This window comes from Culex quinquefasciatus, chromosome 2, assembly GCF_015732765.1.
Source record: "Culex quinquefasciatus strain JHB chromosome 2, VPISU_Cqui_1.0_pri_paternal, whole genome shotgun sequence".
In the NCBI taxonomy this organism is placed as follows: domain Eukaryota; kingdom Metazoa; phylum Arthropoda; class Insecta; order Diptera; family Culicidae; genus Culex; species Culex quinquefasciatus.
Window position 1 is genome coordinate 135760405 of NC_051862.1, and position 22353 is coordinate 135782757.

The window sequence follows — 22353 nt, forward strand, 5'->3', positions numbered from 1 at the left end:
ATTGGTAAAAATAGTTTATCAAAGTGGCTGAAATTGGTTGTATCACCTCAGCCGTGAAAGAGGCCCTTTTGTGCGAAGGGCAAGTGCAGCTAGATTTGTCACTTCCAATTGAAAGTGTCAATCACGGTTAGTCATGCTCGGCATACATGTGTTTTATGTAATAATCGTTGTAGAACTGTAGTGCTTTATAATTAAACATTGATTTGCTTCTAGAATTTGCAGCTCTTGCAGATATCCCTTTAAGCCTTTGCTTCTCTTACTGAGGTATAGTTTTACTCTTGCTCTAAAATGAAAGTTTATGCAACAAGTTAAAAAAAATCTCAAAAATCTCCCTACACACCACACACCATTATATTTATAGATAATTCGGAGCGTTTAGCACGGTATGTACACGCCTTCATCCACCCTGGATGATTCTATGAAATTCCGTTCACAGTCCGTTTACAGAATCTTTCTCATGCGTTTAATGCAACGCAGTAGGCTTAGTCGTATTTTTCGAATTAAGCTCATCAATTGATGAGGTTGAAACCCGTATAGAGCGATTGGGTTGTAAAAAAGACTATTTAAACTTATTGTAGCGAGACTTAAACTTTTGTTTACAAAATCAATATTTTTTCCAAATTTACCAGTCTAAAAATTAATAATGGTCATTTACTGAATTAATCCATAAAACAAAAATTTGAAGAAATAAAAACAATTGGAGTTCACCATCCCGAAAAACAACAAACCGAAAAATTAATTTAGAAAGATTCCCGAGATTTATGCGGAAGCCCCCAATCAAGCGGAATTAAGATTATCAAATTGAACCGTGCGGGTGAGTGCCGAGCGTGATGACAACCAACCTCCAACCAGACTCTCGATGTGAACCGCGCGCTCCCTCGGTGGTTTTCGCTGATTCCAGCAATTTATTTATTATTTTTTTCGCGTCAAACGCTACAAAATATTTCAAACGATGATAGCGTTTCGCAAGCAGTGGTGTTGTGAAAAAAAAAATGAAAAGCAACAAAAAAATAAAACACAAAATTCATTTCTCATTCAGGAACGCTCCCGCGAGCAGCAAACAATCAAACATATTCCAGCATAAAGCACCATCGTCACCACCCCCTTGCTGCCTCCAACGAGAAAATCCACATCGAAATTGTTTCAGTAAACATAGGGTGGTCGATTGTCACTAATTTGGGCAAGCACTTTTATTTTCAACTTTTAGAATATTTTTTCTTTGTTTATTTATGAGATAGTCAAGCAAATAAAAGTGATATCATAATCCGAAAATAGGACAATTAACCCTTTCTGCGTCATGTAGCATAAACACCGAGCATCATACATACAAGGAACACAATCATGCAGGCAATGCTCATTCAGAGCCAGAGAGAGAGAAAGAGTTCTGGAGTTGCCGCAGCCCTCCCTCACGCTTGTGCGATTTGGCGCGGAACTTTTTATGTTTATGAACGAACGGTTTTCCGTGGTGACTTTTTCTCCATTCTTGAATTAAGCCGGTCGCGATTCATCGAAACACGCGCAAAACCGGCGTTTCTTTCCGGCGGTTTTGTTCTGTCAGCGAGTGATGAACTTTTTTTTTCTTTCGTTTGTAAAGCGACAGGACAGTTTCTATGGGGTGGAGTTGGTTTAACTAAATATGAATTAATTAAATAACAAAAGTAAATGTTTCGATTTGAAATATTTTTAAAGTATTTTGGAGTTTTTATGGAACAAATTGTCAAATTTTCAAATGTTGCCACAGCCAAATGGAGGCACCCGCTTCAATTTACAAAAAAAAAATATTTTAATATGATATTAGTCTTATAACAATATTTTTCTTAAAACAAACTCAAGATAAGAAAAAATCGGCCAGTCGGTGAAGTATTTCGTCAAGAGGCATAAAGTGACATTTTTTGAAATTTTTATATCGATTTTGAAGGATATTGGGGTATAAAACTAATATGCTGAAACTGACGGTAGTTCACCAACATTTCTAGATTCCGTTGAAATTGTTAAAAAGTATCATATTGGTTCAATATTTGCAGAAATATGTACAATTTTAATGGTTCATTTAATGGAAATTGTACATATTTCTGCAAATATTGAACCAAATTTGATACTTTTTTGGCAATTTCAACGGAAGCTAAAAATGTGATAAATTTGGTTTTAGATATTTTTAATTCATGATGAACCAGGAACTTGAACTTTTTGGTCTTAAACTTTAGAGCGAGTTTTTCAAGAGTGTTTTACGACAGTGTTTATCCACAGATCCCCAAAATTTTTATTGAATCCTGAGATATTCAATAAAAATCAAAAAGCTCCGTGCATTATTGTCACTTTTCACATGAAAGAAGTTTCAAACTTGTCGTGCTATCTTGACACACCCTGAAAATTGATGTAAGTGTGACAATTGGCCAAAGGGATTTCAGGTCAAATCACGTTTGACACAAGTACGAGCCCGACTACCGTAAACAATTTCAATTATAACTCGGGACTCCGGCAATTAAATTCAACCAAGCTTCGGGAAATGCACAAAATTGTCAACCAAACAAAACGTGTTTCTTATTGTTTACATTGCGTGCTCTTGTTTTTGTTTATTCAAGGTCAAACGAAACGTCAAAAATCGACAAACGACAAGATAGCACAACAGCATCCATTTGAGATAAATTAATTTTCTAAGAAATTAACTAATAAGATCAGAAAAATTTCATTTTTTCATAAGAAGACTTAGTCCAATCGAAAGCTTTAGCTCGATTTGATCTCCAACCCGAGAATAGAGACGAGGCAGGGCGAAAACAAAATGAGGTAAGGCGGATATTTAAATTCATGGTCCAACCATAAAAATCCTAATATTTTTGACAAACTTGATGCAATCCAATTTTATGAATACAAAGAGACGAGTTGTTCCTTTTAATTCCGCTATATATTTTTAATATCTTGACAGATACGTATTTCGTCTACTACTTGCAGACTTCATCAGTGTTCTGTTCTCGACTGAAGGTTCATCGCTGGGGTATCCGTATTTGTAGTTACTGTAGGTACTACCTCCTTGTTCTTCTTTGGTGCCTGTATAGGTAACAGCTTAAACAGCCACGTTGAGCCGTTACCTGAATCCTTGTTGAGTAAACGTTTGTTGCCTGCCTTGAAGATTTCCAAACTTTCGGCGACAGCAAGCTTCGATGGGTTCGTGATGTGTCTTAAGATGACCGCGTCGCTAGTTGTGATGTTATGTTTCTCCTTGATGATGTGTTCGGCTACTGCTGACTTGAAATGGGGACAAATCCTTTCCGTATTTCCTCCTTGGCAATTCTGACATCGGTGTCTATATGTTCGCCCAACCTGGTTTGCAGCAATCTCTTAGTTTGTCCAATGTAGCTCATATCACAGTGGCCGCAGGATACCTCGTAAATGCCGGGTTTGCCTAAAGTCGGTATGGGGTCTTTCGTTGAACCTAAGATGGATTCCAACTGACTGTTTCTACTACTGAACACTAAATCGATGCCGAATTTAGCCAGTTTTTGTCGTAATGGGCGTGTTATCCTGTAGTCGAATTCTACTGCTGCTCTTCGTAGTGGCTCTACTGGTGGTGTAAGGGTTGTGAGTGACGTTCTGTGGAGTTTTCTTTCCTTCTTATCGATGATTGCTTGGATAGTTGTTCTGCTGTAACCGTTGATTTCCGCTGTTTCAAAAATGTACTCCAATTCTTTTTGTTTTCCTGCTTGTTTTTGCATTTGAAATGTTTCCAATCAAATTTACAACCAATTTACAAATTTACAATTCACCCAGTGTTTTAAATAAGTGATAGAAAAAAACTATCATTTGATGATTCTTGCACCTAGATATCAGGAGATTTAGCGACCGTCACTATAGCTTGCGAGTTCTCTTCTTTAATCTCGTGATTGCCAACAAGAGCATTCTCTTTCTCTCATTCCTTCTCCTTTCTTCGTTCACGAACACTCGCCGAAGATTCTTTTGTTTTCTTGGAAAACCGCAATGAAAGAACGCGAGAGGGTTATTGGGAAGCGACCACGACCAGCGACCAAATTTTGTTTTGAGACGGTTTTTAGTGGATACGCTCTGTTGAGGAGGAGTGATTTTGAATGCGAGAATGAGAGAGAAAAAGAGAATTTCACACGAGATTGTGTAAACACAAGATAGAGACCGGCAATTCTTTTTTGCTGAGAATTTCACGACGGAAATAAGGCAGTGAAAGTTGGGAGATGAGATCTCGTGCATGATAATTGCAGTCGCTAAGAACTGAAAGTTTGATATTTTTACAACCTTGCAAAAACTTGAAACTGTTGTAATAATTTCCGAGGATTCCGAAAATGAAAAAATTTAGATATAAAAACATTTTGTTTTTGTAGTATTTGGAGAAAAATCGAAAAATATGAGAACAACTCGTCGCCGTCGTGCTAACTTGTCGCACGTGCATTTTGGGCCAAATTGATTTAAGAACGCCATTTTGTGCAGCTCACAGTGCCTCACCTTTTGACCTTCACAGATCCCCAAAATTCGATTTCAATCCTGAGATATTCAATAAAAACCAAAAAAGCTCCGCGGATTTTTGTCACTTTTCATATGAAAGAAGTTTCAATCTTGTCGTGCTATCTTGTCACTCCCTGAAAATTTAGGTAAGTGCGACAATTGGGTACTAAAGCCCTATGTAAAATTTTATGTACAACGGTAAAAAACACAATCAAAAACCATTTCTGATCACTTTTTTTTTTCATTTTAATGCAAAAAAAAATGACAAGACAACATTTTTTCGATGGATCAACTATGGTCCCCTTGGAACGAGCTGTCAAATAGGAGCTTTTCTGTCAAGAAGGACCGCGAGGTTTATTTTTCAAAATTGATTTAAAAATCCATTTTAAACTCTTTGTGGTCGTACAAAGGTTCATTGTGCTCAGAAAAATAAGCTTTATCGCTGTGAACAATAATATCAGCAATCTAAGCTTCATTTTAGGACCCAATTGGCCAAAGGGATCTCAGATCAGGATGCGTTTGACGCACGTACAAGTGAGACTACCGTAAACATTTGTAATTATAACTCGGGACTCCGGCAACCAAATATAACCAAACTTCGGGGCAATGCACAGAATGGTCAACCAAACAAAACTTGTTTTTTATTGTTTACATTGCGTGCTCTCGTTTTTGTTTATTCAAGGTCAAACATTAAAAAGCGTTTTTTCTCGGAACGTCGAAATGGCGGGTGCGACATGATAGCACGTCAGCGTCGAACTGACCAAAAACTTGATACCGTACACAGAAAAAAGTGTGAATTCTCTCGACACGGAAATGAAAAAATCAAACGTAAACTCAGTTGAAGTAAACTTGAGATTGGACGGAATCGGCTAAATCACTTATCACTTAAAATCATGTTTTTATGTAAAATTTGCTGCAAATTTACATCAAATTGCATTTAAATCTAAATGTTTAATTACGTACAAATGTGTTACATAACTAATTCGGATTTTTTTTCTGTGTAGGCTTACAGCCCACGAAATCCTTAACTTTTGACCTAATGAAGTATAGATGTTGGAAGCTGTTACAAAAAGTTTTTGAAATTTTAAAAATATTCACGCCACAGATTCTAGAATATTTGTGGCACATTTTCAAGTTATTCAAACAACATTTCAAATGCAATAAAGAGAATTTGATTTCATCTAGTTTTACAAAATGGGTACAAATTTAAGTTTTATTTTATGTTTTTCGAACTTAAACATTTTGTCCTTTTTATCCCACTTCTTTTTGTCATAGAGGATCATATTTGGTATGAGTTTATCTCATGTAAAGATAAACAATCGCTGAAAATTCATCAACATCGGGGAACCTCGATACGACCTCTAGAACAAACCGAACAAAACCAAGAAAAACTGCCTCTCAAAATAACAAAAACTCGAGAATGTTTTACATTTCCCGTCAAAGCCCATACAAGTAAATTTGACCTCAATCAATCGACTTTAAACTTTATTGTCGGCACGCCACTTGCCATCCAAAACTCCTAATCAGTCAATTCTAGCAAATCACGTCCGCGATTCGGAGAAAATTCGAAATAACCAAACAATTCAATCCGTTCCGTTCAGTTTGTCCCCAAAATCCCAAAAACCATATATTCTGGTGACTCGTCAATTCTTTCACCATATCGCACCGCGTACATTTCTTCCCTTTATGCGCCTACTTTCTTCCACTAAACTCCATAAACCGCGCTCGGCTGAGTTCGGGTCGCGCAAAACAATGGCTCCCTTCCTCCTTTCTCTCTCTGCCCACTTCCTCTCCCTTAGTCACACGTTCATTGACTAAGCCCGATCCGATTTGACTCGTTGCTCGTTGAGTCGCGTCTCAAGTCTTGAACAATCGCATTTAGACTCAATAAAAACCAATAAAATTGGATAAAAAAATATAAAGTTTCCACTTAAAACCGAACGCGAAGGAAATTGCCATAGGCAGACGACAATACGGCGTGGAATGACACGTGTGTGCGTGTGTGTGTGTGCAATACATATATTAATTCCATGTATGATGGGTTGTTGGTGATGTGCAATAATATGTGACGAGTGGTGGAGAATGTGGCGACAAAACGCAACAACAAACAAGCGCAAAGATGGAAGCAATTGTGTGCTGCTGGAAGAAAGCTGAGCAAAGTGAGAGAAAGATGGACGGCAACAGCAACTGAGTAGGAGTGAAAGAGATTGAATGAGGAAATCAAAGGAAAATGGGGGGAATTTGGGAGGGAGGGAGGGTACCAGAACAGATTGGAGTTGTTTAACTAAATAAGAGAGAAATATTAATATGTGAAATTTACTGTTGAAACCAAAAATTACATGATAAATCATGTCCCAAAACGAATCATGGTAAATAATGAAAGTTACATGGAAATTTAAAGCAGGGAGGCTCTGATTTTGACAAAAAAAATACACTTAAAAAGACAGTAGAAAATTCATGAAAATAAAACAAGGGTTTAGGAAAAGTCGGTGAAAATTATTTTGCAACATTGCTAGAAAAAAACATTTATTGGATTGCAAGCTTTACGTTTCAGAATTGTAAATCAAAATTTCCTCCCAAATCAAAGTTCACGACCAATTTGCACGCGAAACTATTTCAGACAATAAAACCCGGCTTAATTTTAGAAACTCACCGTGCAGCAGCTCGAGCACCGTCGTCATGCTCTCGTCCTTCTCGCTGTCGGCCAAAAATTTGCTAAACTCGCCGAATTTCACCTCATCCACGTCGCCGATCTTCGATTTGATCGAATTCGTACCGCTGCCGTTACTGTTGGTGTTGTTGTTGTTCAAAGCATCACTATTGTTGTTGTTGTTGCTATTGAGGCCACTGCCGTAGATACCACCCCCACCACCCACTACACTTGAACTTGCCGGCACCCCCTCCCCAACCCCAGAGCTTTCATCCCGGCCAACGCGCATGTCCAAGCCGCCACTTTTGTCACCACTTTGGCCGATTCTGGCGCTCAGCAGCAACAGTTGCTCGCTCAAACTTCCGCCGTTGTTGTTGTCGACGTCGACGGCCTCGAGTTTGATCCGTTTGGTCGAGTGATGGTCGCCATCGAGCAGAAGAGATGCTGCCCCGTACGATGCCATGTGGCTGGCGTACTCCTCGTCCATGCTGCTGCTGTTGTCCAGGGACATTTTGAAAATAAACTCACGACTAGTTACGGTAACCTGGCAGTGGCGAAGATTCAACTGGAACTGGAAACTGGAAACTGGATCACAAATTCAAAACGAATAATTCTGGGCAAATATTTCCACTCATATTTGGGCGAGCTGAAACGGGAAATAAAGAAAATAACTCACTTTTTTCGGTGCTCTCAGTGCTTATCATTAGGGGAGGAGAATTGCGCGTGGTCAAAAAATTAAGAAATTGGAAGTAATGAATTGTATATTTGGAACCGATTCTTTTTAGGCATTTAATTGCATATTTCATGTGCGAAATCATCTCATCTTGGTGGTGATTCCTTTGTGGACCATCATTCAGTGAGGTACTCCTGGATTTTAGCTCCTGAAAAGTGCTTAAAAAGTGCAAAAAATGCCTCACGGCAAGAAAAAGAGGCGGTCCTCACCAGCAGGATCAGCAGATTTGAAGAAGCTAAAGAATGCCGAAGCGCTACCTGCAAAGCCAGGCAGTTTGAGCAAGGACGCTCAAAATTCGTCTGGAAACCAGTTCGCTACCCTCCCAGTGGACGTGAGCGAGAAGGAAGAATTTGAACGACGGGAAAAGTTGCCACCCATTTTTGTGAAAACATCGTCATCGGATTCGGTGCGAAAGTGGCTGACCGGGTTTATCAAATCTGGTGCTTTACGAGCTTCCATTCGCTTGTGTGCTGATGGACTCAAAATTCTGCTACCTACCAGAAAGGATTACAACTACGTTCGGGATTTCCTGAACAACACCAAGATTGAATACTACAGCCATGACGACCCAGGTAAACGCCCCATGAAACAGGTCCTCCGAGGCCTGTACGACATGGATGTGAGTGTGCTGAAAGAAGAGCTCAAAACTCTTAAGTTGAACGTGATCGAAGTCTTCAAGATGACGAGACACAACAAGGACATCAAGTATCGTGATCAACTGTACCTGGTTCATCTCGAGAGAGGATCGACAACGCCGTCTGAGCTGAAAGCAGTTCGGGCAATTTTCAACATCATCGTGACTTGGGAACGTTATCGTCCAGTGCACCGTGACGTGACAAAGTGTTCGAACTGCTTGCAGTTTGGACATGGTGGGAGGAACTGTTTCATCAAGAGTCGTTGTGCAACCTGCGGAGGTGAGCACAAAACTCAAGCTTGCGAATCAATCAACGAGAACATCGAAGCCAAATGCTTCAATTGCGGCGGCGACCATTCTACCAAGAATCGAAGCTGCCCAAAACGTGCTGAGTTTGTAAAAATTCGGCAGCAAGCGACGACGAGGCACCAACCAAATCGTCGCAAAACACCACCAGCATACATGGACGTGGATTTTCCTGCTTTGGCGTCGCCAGTAGCAGGATCTGTTCGAGTGGTTCCAAATCTGCAGCCATTGCCGTTGAATCAGTGGCAAAAAGTTGCAGAGAATACAACACCTGCAGGCTTCAGTCAGCAACCGAGGAAAAATCAACCAGCTTCAACGGATGAAGGCAGCAGTGACCTGTTTTCACCACAAGAACTTTTGAACATTTTCATCGAGATGACAACAACACTGCGTGGTTGCAAAACTCGCCAGGAACAAGTAAGAACTCTTGGAGCATTCATCTTAAAATACAGTTCGTAGTTTACTCGTTCCAATGATTTTGAATATTTCAATGGATTTATTTTTTTAGTTTTAGGTTAGGATTAGTTGTTAAAGTGATTTTTTTCTTTTTTACCCAAATGTATTCAATTCAAAGCAATAATGTAAAACAATTTGAAGCAAATAAATAAATGTGATCAGTTAATAATAAAACGAAAAATACAACAAAGATGAAGAGCATTAGGCCATACCACTTATCATGTAAAAGAAATGTAATTATTATAAGAATGTTCAATAAAGACATATTAAATTTCAAAAAAAAAAAAATCTTTGTGGTGAAGTAGATGCATAATAAGCTGTCAAACTTAATATATTTTTATTATAAGAAGTTGAACTTAAGACTACTTATAAATATGGTTATCAAATTTACACATATCTTTCACTTTTAAACATTGCAAATCAAGCCAATAGTGTACATTTGGTGAAAAAAAACTTTTTTATTATTTTTAGGCTGAGAAAATTGTATCCACAATGGTAGAGTAAAAGTGAGAATTTAAAAAATTGTTCAATTTTATATTATTTTTATACAAAATTAAAAGTAAACCACGTTTTTTTAATTTTTGAAATTTTTTGACCCCTGATTTTTTGACCCCTGAACCAAAACATAAACTTTGAAAAATATTTGCAACGGTCTTATTTAATGGATATATAATTTCTTGAAATGTTCCTAATTTTTCAGTAATTCATAAACCCTTGCAAATTTTCAAAACCATTGTTAAAAATAAAATTTACAATCACAAAGTACAGTACAATTCTTGTGATGATCGTTTTCATGATCGATAGAATGAACGATTTTCAAAGTCTTAGCATGAAAATTGCAATCATTTTTTTCAGCTGATTGAAAAAATAGAAATATAGAGTTTTTGTTTGAAATGGTCTTATAAGCTATTTAGTTTCATATAGGGGCAGGGGGGGGCAGAATGGCCCGCCTAAGTAAAATGCGCAAAAAACCATAGAAAAACATACAAATTTATGAATTCAGTGTAGTAGGCTTATGCTTGGGATGTTCCCTTCAATGTTGTATACTGGGTTGATGAAAATTTTTAGATTAAAACTATTTTTGGTGCACTTTAAAAAAAAAGTTTTTTCGACTACTTTTCCAGGGTGCGGGGCAGAATGGGCCACCTTAGAAAACAAGCCATTTCGTCTAATACAACGTTGAAGGGAGATAAGAAATGACTTAAGGGACCTTTCTAACATAGTTTCCATGAAGTTAGACCACTTTCATAAAAATTGTCACTTACCAAAACAAACATTTTTGAGAATAGTGTTAATATGTTGTAATATGACATTATTTTTACAAATAAGCATCGAAACAACTAAAAAATCAACTAATGTTGCATTAAACGTGATTTGTGAAGCTACCAGGAGCGAAATAATTCAATTAGCTCGAATTTCGTAACTTTTGATTGTTTTTATAAGGCAGAAAAAGGGTGGTCCATTCTGCCCCCAAGTGGATTTTAATTTAACACTTCCACCACCAAGCCTCTAAATGATTTGAAGGTTCCGTTGTTGTTTGCATACCTTGGTAGTAACATCTAGTAACATTATAAGCATTGTACAAACTTTTTCAAACAATCCAACTTTTCAGAAAGCTTATTTAAAAACCTCGAAATAAACAACATTTGCGTGGTTTTGTCAATAATTTACATTTTTGCTCATAATTCGAAAAATACAATGAATTCAAACGTCGTTTTCGGTATGGTGATGTTATTTGACGTCCTTTATAAGACCCTTGCCTTACGGTTGGTCTAAATCCATTCTAAAGCCCAAAACAAAGGGTGGCCCATTCTGCCCCCATGGGCCATTCTGCCCCCCTGCCCCTATTTATATGACATACTAAAAAAACCTATAAAAACGCAAAAATGTATAGGGAAAAGCATAAGTTTAAAAATACCACCAAAAGAAGGCATTTCATGTTTAGGATCTAGTGTGAGATTCTTATGTAAAATTTTATGACATTTTTTTTGTCGAAGACCGCAAAACGATCTGAGTTAATCCTGAAACTGAGTTACTACTTAACCGGGTTCGCTCAAAAATTTCTCAGTTACTTATTTTTGCCTAAGGAATCGAATTAGGGGTTAACCCTGAGGTCGCTTATTTTTATTGTCACCCTAATGGACATGCACTATTCTAAAAAATATATAAACATAGAGTAATTCTCTGAGATTTCGGTCATTCGATATTTTTTGTATTTTTTAATCCGTCTGAAACTTTTTTAGTGCCTTCGGTATGCCCAAAGAAGCCATTTTGCATCATTAGTTTGTCCATATAATTCCCAATACAAATTTGGCAGCTGTCCATGCAAAAATGATGTTTGAAAATTCAAAAATCTGCATCTTTTGAAGAAATTTTTTGATCGATTTGGTGTCTTCGGCAAAGTTGTAGCTATGGATGAGGACTACACTGAAAAAATTGATACACGGTGGCAACTAAGGTTCAACAAAGTTCAAAAAAGCAAAACATAGAGAATTTACTCAGCTTCTCAAAAGTATTTTTTCAAAACTGGGCAAACATCTGCACTAATTTTAAAAAATGAAAAACTGCGACAATTTTCAAAAAAGTTACCTAAAAATGCCTGTAACTTGAAAACGGGGCAATAAAGAACTTTTTGATTGCAAATTTGATTCTACATCAAAAAATTGCAAAAATCAGTATTGATTAAAAAAAATCATAACTCGGTCAAAGATTTTTTGCACAACATGGAAATTTCAAAAAAGTTGGCATTTGGATAAGGACTACACTGAAAAAAATGATACACGGATTTTTAATATAACTTTTTGTCACTAAAATTTGATTTGCAAAAAACACTATTTTGATTTTTAAAACTTTTTGATATGTTTTAGGGAACATAAACATATCAAAAAGTTTTAAAAATCAAAATAGTGTTTTTTGCAAATCAAATTTTAGTGACAAAAAGTTATATTAAAAATCACCAAAATTTGTTTTTACCGTGTATCATTTTTTTCAGTGTAGTCCTTATCCATACCTACAACTTTGCCGAAGACACCAAATAGATCAAAAAATTCCTTCAAAAGATACAGATTTTTGAATTTGCATTTTGTAGTTAATTGCTCCATACTTTAAACATGAAATGGCTATAACTTGAAAATAGTACATCTTGTCAAAAATGTGATTATTTTTGATTCCAAATTTAATGTTAATTTTTTCAAAGTACATTTTAAAATATTTTTTGAAAATTTATTAAAGGTCATATTTCTCTCCGTGAAAAAACATAAATGTCTCTACTTTTCTGAAGCTCTAAAGTTACCTTTTTTGATCACATATTAAACACATCAAAAGATTTAAACAAAATTAAAAACACTAAACTTCACTTTTTGTGAAAAAATGAGTATTTTTTCAAATTGTCAATACCATTACCACTTTGATTAACATCAACATTTGCCAGTCTATGTTAATAATACAGAAAGATTTTAGCAAATAATGTTATTAGATAAAAATAACATTTTTTTTTTCCTGTACTAACCTAATTAAACATTCTCATCTCATGTATCGGTTGCGCAAATTCTTAAATCTGCTACACTGCAGCTGTTTATATCCAGTAACAACCACGGAGAATAAGAAAAACCGCCAAACTGCCACAGAAAATTCCTCCAACTGTCATTCCTTGGAATATTTCAATTTTCTTCACATTCACCTTTTCGCTGCTCCCGAGGATCACAATTTTCAAAACAATAAATAATGACACATTTTGCTTTATGCTTTTTTGCACACTTTTCAACTTCTTTTATTCCAGTTTCTCACATTTTTTGCTTATTTTTGTTAGTTTCACATAAGTCACATGTTCACAGGTCCGAAAACAGGAGCAGGAGCAAAAATCGCGCCAAGCTCTCAATCAATCCGTTACCAGTAGCAGAGCAGTTTGTCCTGCCGAAAATCGATAAATCTCTTTTTTCTCAAACGATCCGCGCGCGCACCGCTCTCCGGCTGCTCTCCTCTCGGTTATGATATTTACTGATGGCTGTCCGATTGTCTACTGACACGGACTTGTTATGTTTTCATTATTCATGCATTCGGAACCGCCGAACGCCAAAGAGACGATCGCGCGCGGCCTATGACGGAAAGGCAAAAAGCTTTTGAGCCGCGCGCGGTGGTTTAACTGGCGGGCAGGCGCGCGCGCGGTTGATTTGTTTGCGCCTCTCCCTCTCTCACGTGAGGCTCTCTCTCGGGGTGGTGAAGTTCTCTCGCTAGAGGCGCTCGTTTTGCTTGAAATGAAGTGTGATCCTTTCAATCACACTTCAACTTCACTTGTTGTTCTTGGTGGTGGTCAAACGGTAAATGGAGGAGGTAGGTAGAACTGGATTGTCGCAAATTTTTGCATGGAATATTGAATTTAATATTTTATTTCTGGCAGAAATTTTTTGAAAACTTTTCAAGCACTTGCAACGTTAAAAGCTTTTCTAGCCCTTCAAAATGATCAAAACATCTAGGTTTTTTTACAAAACATCAAATTATAAATGGAATCAAAAGTGTAATCCTAAGAAACAATTCGTTCAACATTTTAGTTATTATTTTATTTATTTTTTTTAGACTGTAATCAAAACATTAAAATTTGAATTTAAAAACAGTCCAGACTCGATTGTCTTTAGCCTTGATTAACAGTAGTTCAAACTATCCTAAGGAGTAATCGAATTACCTAAAGTCTCTAAAGAAAATTTGGATAGTCTTATCAGGAAAAATTACAAAGGGGAACCATACCCTTTTTCAGCCTATTTCTATTATCGGCCTATCAGCACTTTGCTCATGAATTACAGCTTTCATAGAGTGTTTTTGACTGTTCCAAAGTAATAAATAGCTAAAATAAAAGTGAGCAAGCAACTCTCCATTGTTGATACATCTGAAAATGTTGATTTAATAGCGGAAAACGCCAAAGTGATGAGAATTGGTCGAACGGCTTAGAGTGATTAAAATGGGTATATTTCCCCTATTTAAAATACTTAGAACGACGCAAATATTTTTCAAAGTTTATGCCGCCCCCTCTTCAAAATTGGCTCTTGAGTAAAAAATAAAAATAAATAACAAGCAGGCAATTTATACTAGTTTCGTTGATTTGCAATTAGGCCAGGGTTGACCAAAGTATGGCTCGCGAGGTCATTTTTGGTGGCCCGCGGACCCATTTTGAATGATCATGTAAAATGGACCTTTGACGCATCTTTAAGTGATTTTATAATTTCTAGAAATTAAGGTTAAAATTATGCCGTTTTTGTGGACCTTTTAAGATTTTGTTAATATAAAACTAATTGTATAATCGGGATCAAAGTATGGAAAACCCTCACTTTGATCCCGATCATATGGAACAAGTATTGTGTTAAAAATCTATCTTATCGTAACTATCTATCGTAACACGTTTAAATGTGATTAAAAAGAGTATATTATGTCAAAAATTTCAGCAAATATTTATTGAAATTTTATTAAAATTGGAGAAATAATTTATGAAAAATCCTTAAGCAACTACAGTGGACTCTCTGGCTGTCGATCTTCTCGATATCAATATTGCTCCAGCTGTCAATAAATTTTTCAGTCCCTTCAAATAGATTGCTTTGATTTTTCATTCTATAATTTGATAACTCCCGCTCTCGACGGTCCCTTCAATATCGACAACGAGAAAGTCCACTGTATTTATAATTAAGATTGCATATAATTTAAAAATATTACACACTTTTAAAAAGTTTGTGTCACCCCTTCTAAAATATATTTAAAAAAATCAATTTAGATACAACTTTAAAACTTTTATTATAGTTGTGAAATCATTGTTGAGGTACAAAAGTTGCAATGAAAAGCAGATGAATAATATTTATGTTGGTATTTTGTTTGAATTTTCTGATTTTAATTAAATTTAACCAATTGATTGGAGGCTTCTTTCTACCAAACTGTTAATTTTTTTTGTTTTCTAATATTTTGTTTTGCTTTCGTCACCTTACTGAGGAAAGGCTATAAAATCACTCGAAAAATGAACTTATTAATTTGACCTCGTAGACCCACCTTCACGTATACATATCGACTCAGATTCATGTTCTGAGCAAATGACTGTGTGGATGTGTGTAGGTGGGTGGACAAAAAAAATGTCACTCGATTATCTCAAGTACTTCAAAAGTTATGCTAAAAAAACGATTTTGGCGTATATTCGGAAGATTGTAAAAAGGGTGTATTTTGCAAGAAACCCTATCATGTTATACACTGCCGCTCTAATCGTGTTCGTCCCATATGTAAAAACAGCAAGCCGAGAAAAAAGCGTGTCAAAGTTGTCCCGCCCATAAAGCTACGTGTTAGAATTTCACGAAAAAGTGGATTTTCTCCAGCTTTCTAGAACAAAGTACTAAATTTTATTGGTTTTTCTGATAGTTTACAAGATTTTGAACCAAACTGCATCATTACCTCAAAATTGACGAAATTACATATGGGACGGACTAGCTTCGAGCGGCAGTACATTTCAGAAAGGTATTAGAAAGTCCTTTCCAATGTGCCCAAAATATTGAAGATCTGACAACCCTCAGATATTTCAATGAAAATGATGTCCGGGTCCCTTTTGCAACCCGTCGTTAGTTAGATAATTGAAATACCTTTCAAATGAGTTTAAAACATCGAGGATCTGACAACCCTATCAAAAGTTATTAGCACTTAAGAGCGAGTTTTTCACCGATGTGAAACAGGTCGTATCGAGGTGCTCCGATTTGGATGAAACTTTCAGGGTTTGTTTGTCTATACATGAGATGAACTCATGCCAAATATGAGCCCTCTACGACAAAGGGAAGTGGGGTAAAACGGGCATTGAAGTTTGAGGTCCAAAAAACATGAAAAATCTTAAAATTGCTCGCATTTCCGTAAAACTTCACCAATTCCAACTCTCTTAGATGCATTCGAATGGTCTTTTGAAGCCCTTCAAAATGTGCCATAGACATCCAGGATTGGTTTGACTTTTTCTCTTAGCTTTTGCAAATTACTGTCAAAAATTGATTTTTTTAAAACCTTAATATCTTTTTCCAACAGCCTCCAACACCCATACTCCTATAGGTCAAAAGATAGGTAATTTCATGGACTATAAGCCTACGGTATTAACTTTTTGGCCAATCGCAGTTTTTCTCATAGTTTTTAGGTTTTTCTATAACAAACATTTTACAACGTTAGTTTTTGCACTGTAGGCCAAGAAGACGGCACTTTTTGGTCTCAATTTTGCCATATTCGGAATCCTCGGACAATTTCACGTAAGTTAGAAGTATTGGAGTTGTAAATTTGATTGGAAAAATTGCCATTTAGAATGAATTAAATTTTTTTTTACAATTTGTTGGATTAGGGGTAAACAGGGTTTAGCCTACTTGATACAGCATTTGACGTATTGATCAAAGGGGTAAATAAGATCTATTTCTTTTTTCAAAAATGTTTTATTTATTTATTTTTTTAATCAAAATTACAACTCCAATACTTCTGACTTACGTGAAATTGTCCGAGGATTCCGAATATGAAAAAAATGAGACCAAAAAGTGCCGTCTTCTTGGCCTACAGTGCAAAAACTAACGCTGTAAAATGTTTGTTATAGAAAAACCTAAAAACTATGAGAAAAACTGCGATTGGCCAAAAAGTTATTTCCGTAGGCTTGTAGTCCATGAAATTACCTATCTTTTGACCTATGGGAGTATGGGTGTTGGAGGCTGTTGCAAAAAGTTATTAAGGTTTTAAAAAAATCCATTTTTGACAGTAATTTGCAAAAGCTAAGAGAAAAAGTCAAACCAATCCTGGATGTCTATGGCACATTTTAAAGGGCTTCAAAAGACCTTTCGAATGCATCTAAGAGAATTGGAATTGATGAAGTTTTACGGAAATGCGAGCAATTTTAAGATTTTTTAGGTTTTTTCGACCTCAAACTTCAAAGCCCGTTTTACCCCACTTCCCTTTGTCGTAGAGGGCTCATATTTGGCATGAGTTCATCTCATGTATAGACAAACAAACGCTGAAAGTTTCATCCAAATCGGAGCACCTCGATACGACCTCTAGAACAAACCGAGCAATATTTACAAATACTGCCTCTTAAGTGTTATTTATACACTTTTTGGAGGCCGGATTTCAGATATTGTGATAGAAATATTGTCTGAGTCTGCGAACTATCGTTGAATAGGTTTTTTATCAGACCTTGCCGATGTGCAAGAAATATTGAAGGTCTGCGAAACCTATCAAAGAAATGAGTAATAAAGTTGACTTGTTAAACATTTTAAGGGGTAATGTTGCTATTTTTACTGAATGTATTGACTTTATGAATGTGAGGAAGGCACCAACCACCTAAAGGTGGATTAAGTAACGTTTTTTTTAGTTTTATAGATTGAAATAAAAAAAACATTTTTTCTCATATGGCCCGCAAGCACATGTGAGCTTCAAATTTTACTCGCCATTCAAAAACTTGAGCACCCCTGACCCTTGACCAAAGTCGACGAAAGGGAGACAACAAAATAAAATAGTTAAAAAAAATTAAATTACAGGCCATGGTTTCGAGTTAAACGAAAGAAGTTTTTTTTAAATGCATTACACATCTGTCCAGTTGTTTTGTAGCCATAAGTTTCCAAAATTTCTAAGTATTGACGACAATTTTATTTTTGCGAGAACAAAAGTTTTTGCGGTGATGAACATTGGAATTCTATAAAAAGTTCAAAATAGTTTTAAACGAACCCAAACATGCTTAACCCTCTACAACCCAACCCCGCCTCTAGACGGGCTTCGATTTAAAAAATCGCCAAAAATCCATTTTTCAACCAATTTTTGATCTTCAAAAAGCATTGGAAAGAAGAACTTTTAAAATTTTGGAAAATTTTAGGGTTGGAAGTTTGACTTGTTTTATGTGACTTTGCCAATGTTTTTAAAAATGTAATTTTTTTAGGGGTCAACTTTGGCTGAGTTTTTAACTAACATTTCCTATATTTTAAGTAAAAAGAAGTATGCAGTAATTTTTCTAGGGCCCCAGACTATACCTCTACGCATTGATTTACAATTTAAATGATAATGGTTCTATTTCATACCAGAAAATGTGAAAAACATGCAAAAAATTGAAAAAGTTTCTGTAAAAACATGAAAAAATTAGATAGGCAAGATGTAATGATAGGAGGTGGTAGAGTAGGCCAAATACTAACAAAAACAAACATAAACTAAACAAGATAAATGCAAATTAAAATACATAAAAATGAAACAAGAAAAACATAAAACAAGAGAAGTAAAGTTTTTCGTAGAACAAAAGCTGCTCAAAATGACCTACTGAACACGGGAAAAATAAAAATTTTCGAAAAAAAAATTTGGGCAGTAGAGGGTTAATATGATTATCAGTGCAGAATAGGGCATTTTAGATTGTTTTCAGTTGATAAGACTTCTATTGCCATTGATATTTTCAAGGTTTTTGAAAAAAAAATTTGCCCTCTGATTTTTCGGACCAAGTTTGATTTTGATTTTTTTTGAAAAAAATCATAAGGGTCATTTCGCCTCAACTATACACAAAAAAGTACAAATTCGAAATCGAAATTTGGCGGAGGTATTGATACTACCAAAACATGTAAGAATCCCGATTTTTAACCAAATTGGTCCACCCCTCCTTTGTTGGCACCGCTCCAAAGTTTCGCGATTTTCGATTTTTTTTTCAAAAAACAACTTCTTTTCAAATGGCAATAATGATAGAGCAAAGCTCGGCAGCTATTTTTAAAGGAAATTGGACGATCAATCAAAAGGTGTCATCAGATTTTCGATTCAAATCAAACATTGATGCCTTTTGCACAATTGAAAACTTTACACGCAATAATCTCAATATACATGCGATTAAATTTTGAATTAAACGTCACCATCGTGTTCCTCAGATTTTACATAAGAACCAATTTTTCGATATTGGGCAAATTGCAATCACTTGAGATAACAAGTTTTCAAGCTGGCAAACCTACCTACCACGCGATGCATTTTGCCTTTAAAAATTAACAAGCACATCGTCCTTTGTCTACCTGACACCATACGTCAGGTAAGTTTTATTAATATTTCCACTCATAAAACATTCAACTATGTTTGGCTGATAAGAGTATTAAATCAAATGATCTCTTCGAATCGAATCGTCTTTCAATCGCTATGAAAAAATATTTTAAATCGGCATTTTCAAAATGTTAGGGGTAGCTTGATCCCATTCAAAATTTTTAATAAGTCTTAAGCAAAATGATTCTTATTCATCCAAACTATTGATTTTCTGTCAGTTACATCAATTTCACATTAAATCTGTACGTTTGTGTTCAAAATATAACAATGTTAATGTGTAAAATATTAAAAAATTTAAAATGTTTGTTTCAGACCAAAATTGAGCGTGTTTACAAAAGCTGGTAATTTTTGTTTAAAAATAAATAGGAGTAAAGTGTAGTAAAGTGTGTGTAACTCAACCCGAACATTTTTTAAATATCTTGATTTTTTTTTTTTAATAAAGTTGTTTTTATTAGGTCCTTTTCGGTACTGGGACCTGGTTAGGACCGAGTCGGCTTTTGTAATTACAAAAAACTTAATAATTACAGAGGATCTTGTGTGTAAATGTTAGTGGGAGGGGAGCCGATAAATATCTTGATGTTGGCTGATATTTTTTATTTTTACTTACGTTTATGTGATAGTCCAAAAATCTGCAATGGGGTTTTCACCTTTTTTATTTAATAACAACCAATAAACAATATTTGAATTCTTTAAATTCGACAATATTTTGTTTTGTAAAACAACACTTGAAATAGTAACAATCCATTCATTCGATATAGAACTCAAAACTTCACTCCAATTTAGACCACTTCACTCCACTGTTCCGCTGTAATATTCAAATGATGACAGTCCAAATCAAACTGATCACACCGCGCATCGTACAAATCGCGACAACCACAACCAGCCGGCAGACCTCTCGTAATTTTACTGGTGGATAAAATTCATAATTTAAAATCTCCTCTCCCTTGCGCAAATATAACCGATTTCGGTAACCCCTTTATGTTCTCGCACTTTTTCGTTTCGCCTCTGCTGTGCCAACGAATATATGCAAATTAAAAAGATATTTTTTGGGTAGAAAATAAAGGAATTTTTTCCTAGCAAAAAAACCCATTTCTCGTACAGTTATTTAAATTTTTCCACCCTTTTTTTTGCAGCCAACTGCACATTTGTCGCAACACTCTCGATTTCGTACGGGCTGTGCTCTGCTGTGTAATGCCTTCCCCCTCTCTCCCTTGGACCCTTAACATTGTCGCAGCATCTTGGGTTCACACAATTAATTTATTTGATCCTTTTCCTTTCGTTTGCTGCGGGTCGTTGCCTTGCCTTGCCCAGCCCTGCCTTGCGTGTATGCAGCTGTGAAATACGGTTACAATAAAAATATATGAACAATCAACAACAACACACACGCAAGTGCCGAAGAAAATTAAACCACGCAGCATAAGTAGCATAAAAGAGCGAACATTGGAGAGAGAAGAGAAGGGAAAAGAAGTGAGATTAAGGAGAAAAGTGATGCTGATTGTGCACAATTTGGGCTGAGAAAGAGAGCGCGCGCAGTTCAGTCGTCATAACTGAACGCGTGTAAGAAGGAACAAGCAGGAGAGAAAAAAAGAGAGAAGGAGCGAAAACATAAAAATGATTCGTTGTAATGTTTTTATGCTGTGCGCTGATTTCGATGTGTACGATCGGGTAGAGAGAAAAAAATTCTGTCTCAAGATTTGGGTTGGGTGAGGGAGAGAAAGAGACTGTGGTTCTGTGAACTTATTCCTTTAAATTGAATTTAACTCTTTTCTTCCTGTTTTTATTTCTGTGGTGGTGGCCAGTTGAGCTGAGATCAGCATAAAAGTACGAAAAACTAACGACAAGTTTCAATGATTGGGAGTTGAAATTTATGTTCGGCTTGAACTGTTGAGCTCGGCAGTATGCTGAGCATGGAGTTGTGGCGAATATGCTGTTTGAGTTGATTATTTATATTCAAAGTTTTTTTTTTTGGTTTGGCAATTTTGGTCAAACAAATTCGAAACGAAGTTTTACTCGTTCAAAATAAACAAATCGCGTCAAAATAAATATTAAACTTCAAATATGAATTGCATGCTTGATTCAATTTATTTATCTTAATTTGCTCTTCTAATTCATATATCAAATGGTTTTCACTAACACAATATTTGTTGGGCTAGCTTAAACAAAATTGAGGTTTTGAAAGGAACGTACATTTTCTATGAAATAATGAATTTTTCCTTGTGAACAAGAAGTTCGTGAGTTTGCAAATTTTAAAATAAACGTTATTTAATCCACCTTAAGGTGGTTGATGCCTTCCCCGCATTCATATATGTTTTTGGGTGAAATAAAAAATGTCCAACCTATAAATATTCTATAAACATAACTTCATATAATCATAACTATCGATAGGGTTATCAGATCTTCAATCTTTTGATTTTTTTTTGGAAATGTCTTTTGATTCCGCATCCAACGATATGTCGCATGATTGATCCGGACATCATTCTTATCAAAATATCTAAGATCTAAGGCTTCAAAAAAGTGTGTAATTAACACTTAAGTGCTGATAACTTTCGATAGGGTGGTCAGATTTTAGATGTTTTAGACTCCTTTGAATGGTCTTTCTAATTAACGGAATCAATTTTTCACGGAAAAAATGCACGTGGTTGTCAGAACCTTCAAGTGTATGCTTCATCGTTATAAAAATAACAATATGAAGGCAGATAGACCATATAATTTATTTTATTTTTATTAATAGCAATTCTCTACAAAATAGGCCAATTAAGTTCTTTTTTGTTTGCATTTTTTTAATTTGGCTCAAACTTTTTGATGGCCTTCACTATGCCCAAAGTGTGTCATTGGATCACTCATAAAATTTTGGCAGCTTTTCATACTAAAATTTTACGTAAATATTCAAAAATCATTTTTGTGTATATGGAGCCAGTAACACTCGATAATGACATTTGAGAAGGGCGTACGTGTTTTCAATATTTTTGTATTTCGTAATTTAAAAATTGCTGTATCTCGAAGCCGTTGCATCGTATCAAAAAGTGGTCAAAGACAAACTTATAGGAAATTTAACGGGCTTTCCGAAAAAAAAATACA

At 35.7% G+C, this 22353-nt stretch overlaps 1 protein-coding gene across 3 annotated transcripts in view; it reads right to left on the reverse strand.

Annotated features, from left to right (window-relative positions):
- The window catches only part of LOC6038621, a 50777-nt gene extending 30722 nt beyond the window's left edge, over positions 1–20055 (reverse strand). Inside the window, exons 1-2 of one of the 3 annotated variants that reach the window (XM_038257368.1) lie at positions 19883–20055; positions 7121–7763 (exon numbers count right to left, since the gene is read on the reverse strand). In XM_038257368.1, coding sequence (XP_038113296.1) covers positions 7121–7628 — 508 coding nt within the window. In that variant the 5' untranslated portion in view covers positions 7629–7763; positions 19883–20055. Of the gene's footprint in view, positions 1–7120; positions 7764–12754; positions 13309–19882 lie in introns of those variants that run through there. The other 2 variants (XM_038257367.1, XM_038257366.1) reach the window with 2 other exon arrangements.
- Between the last annotated feature and the right edge of the window lie 2298 nt (positions 20056–22353).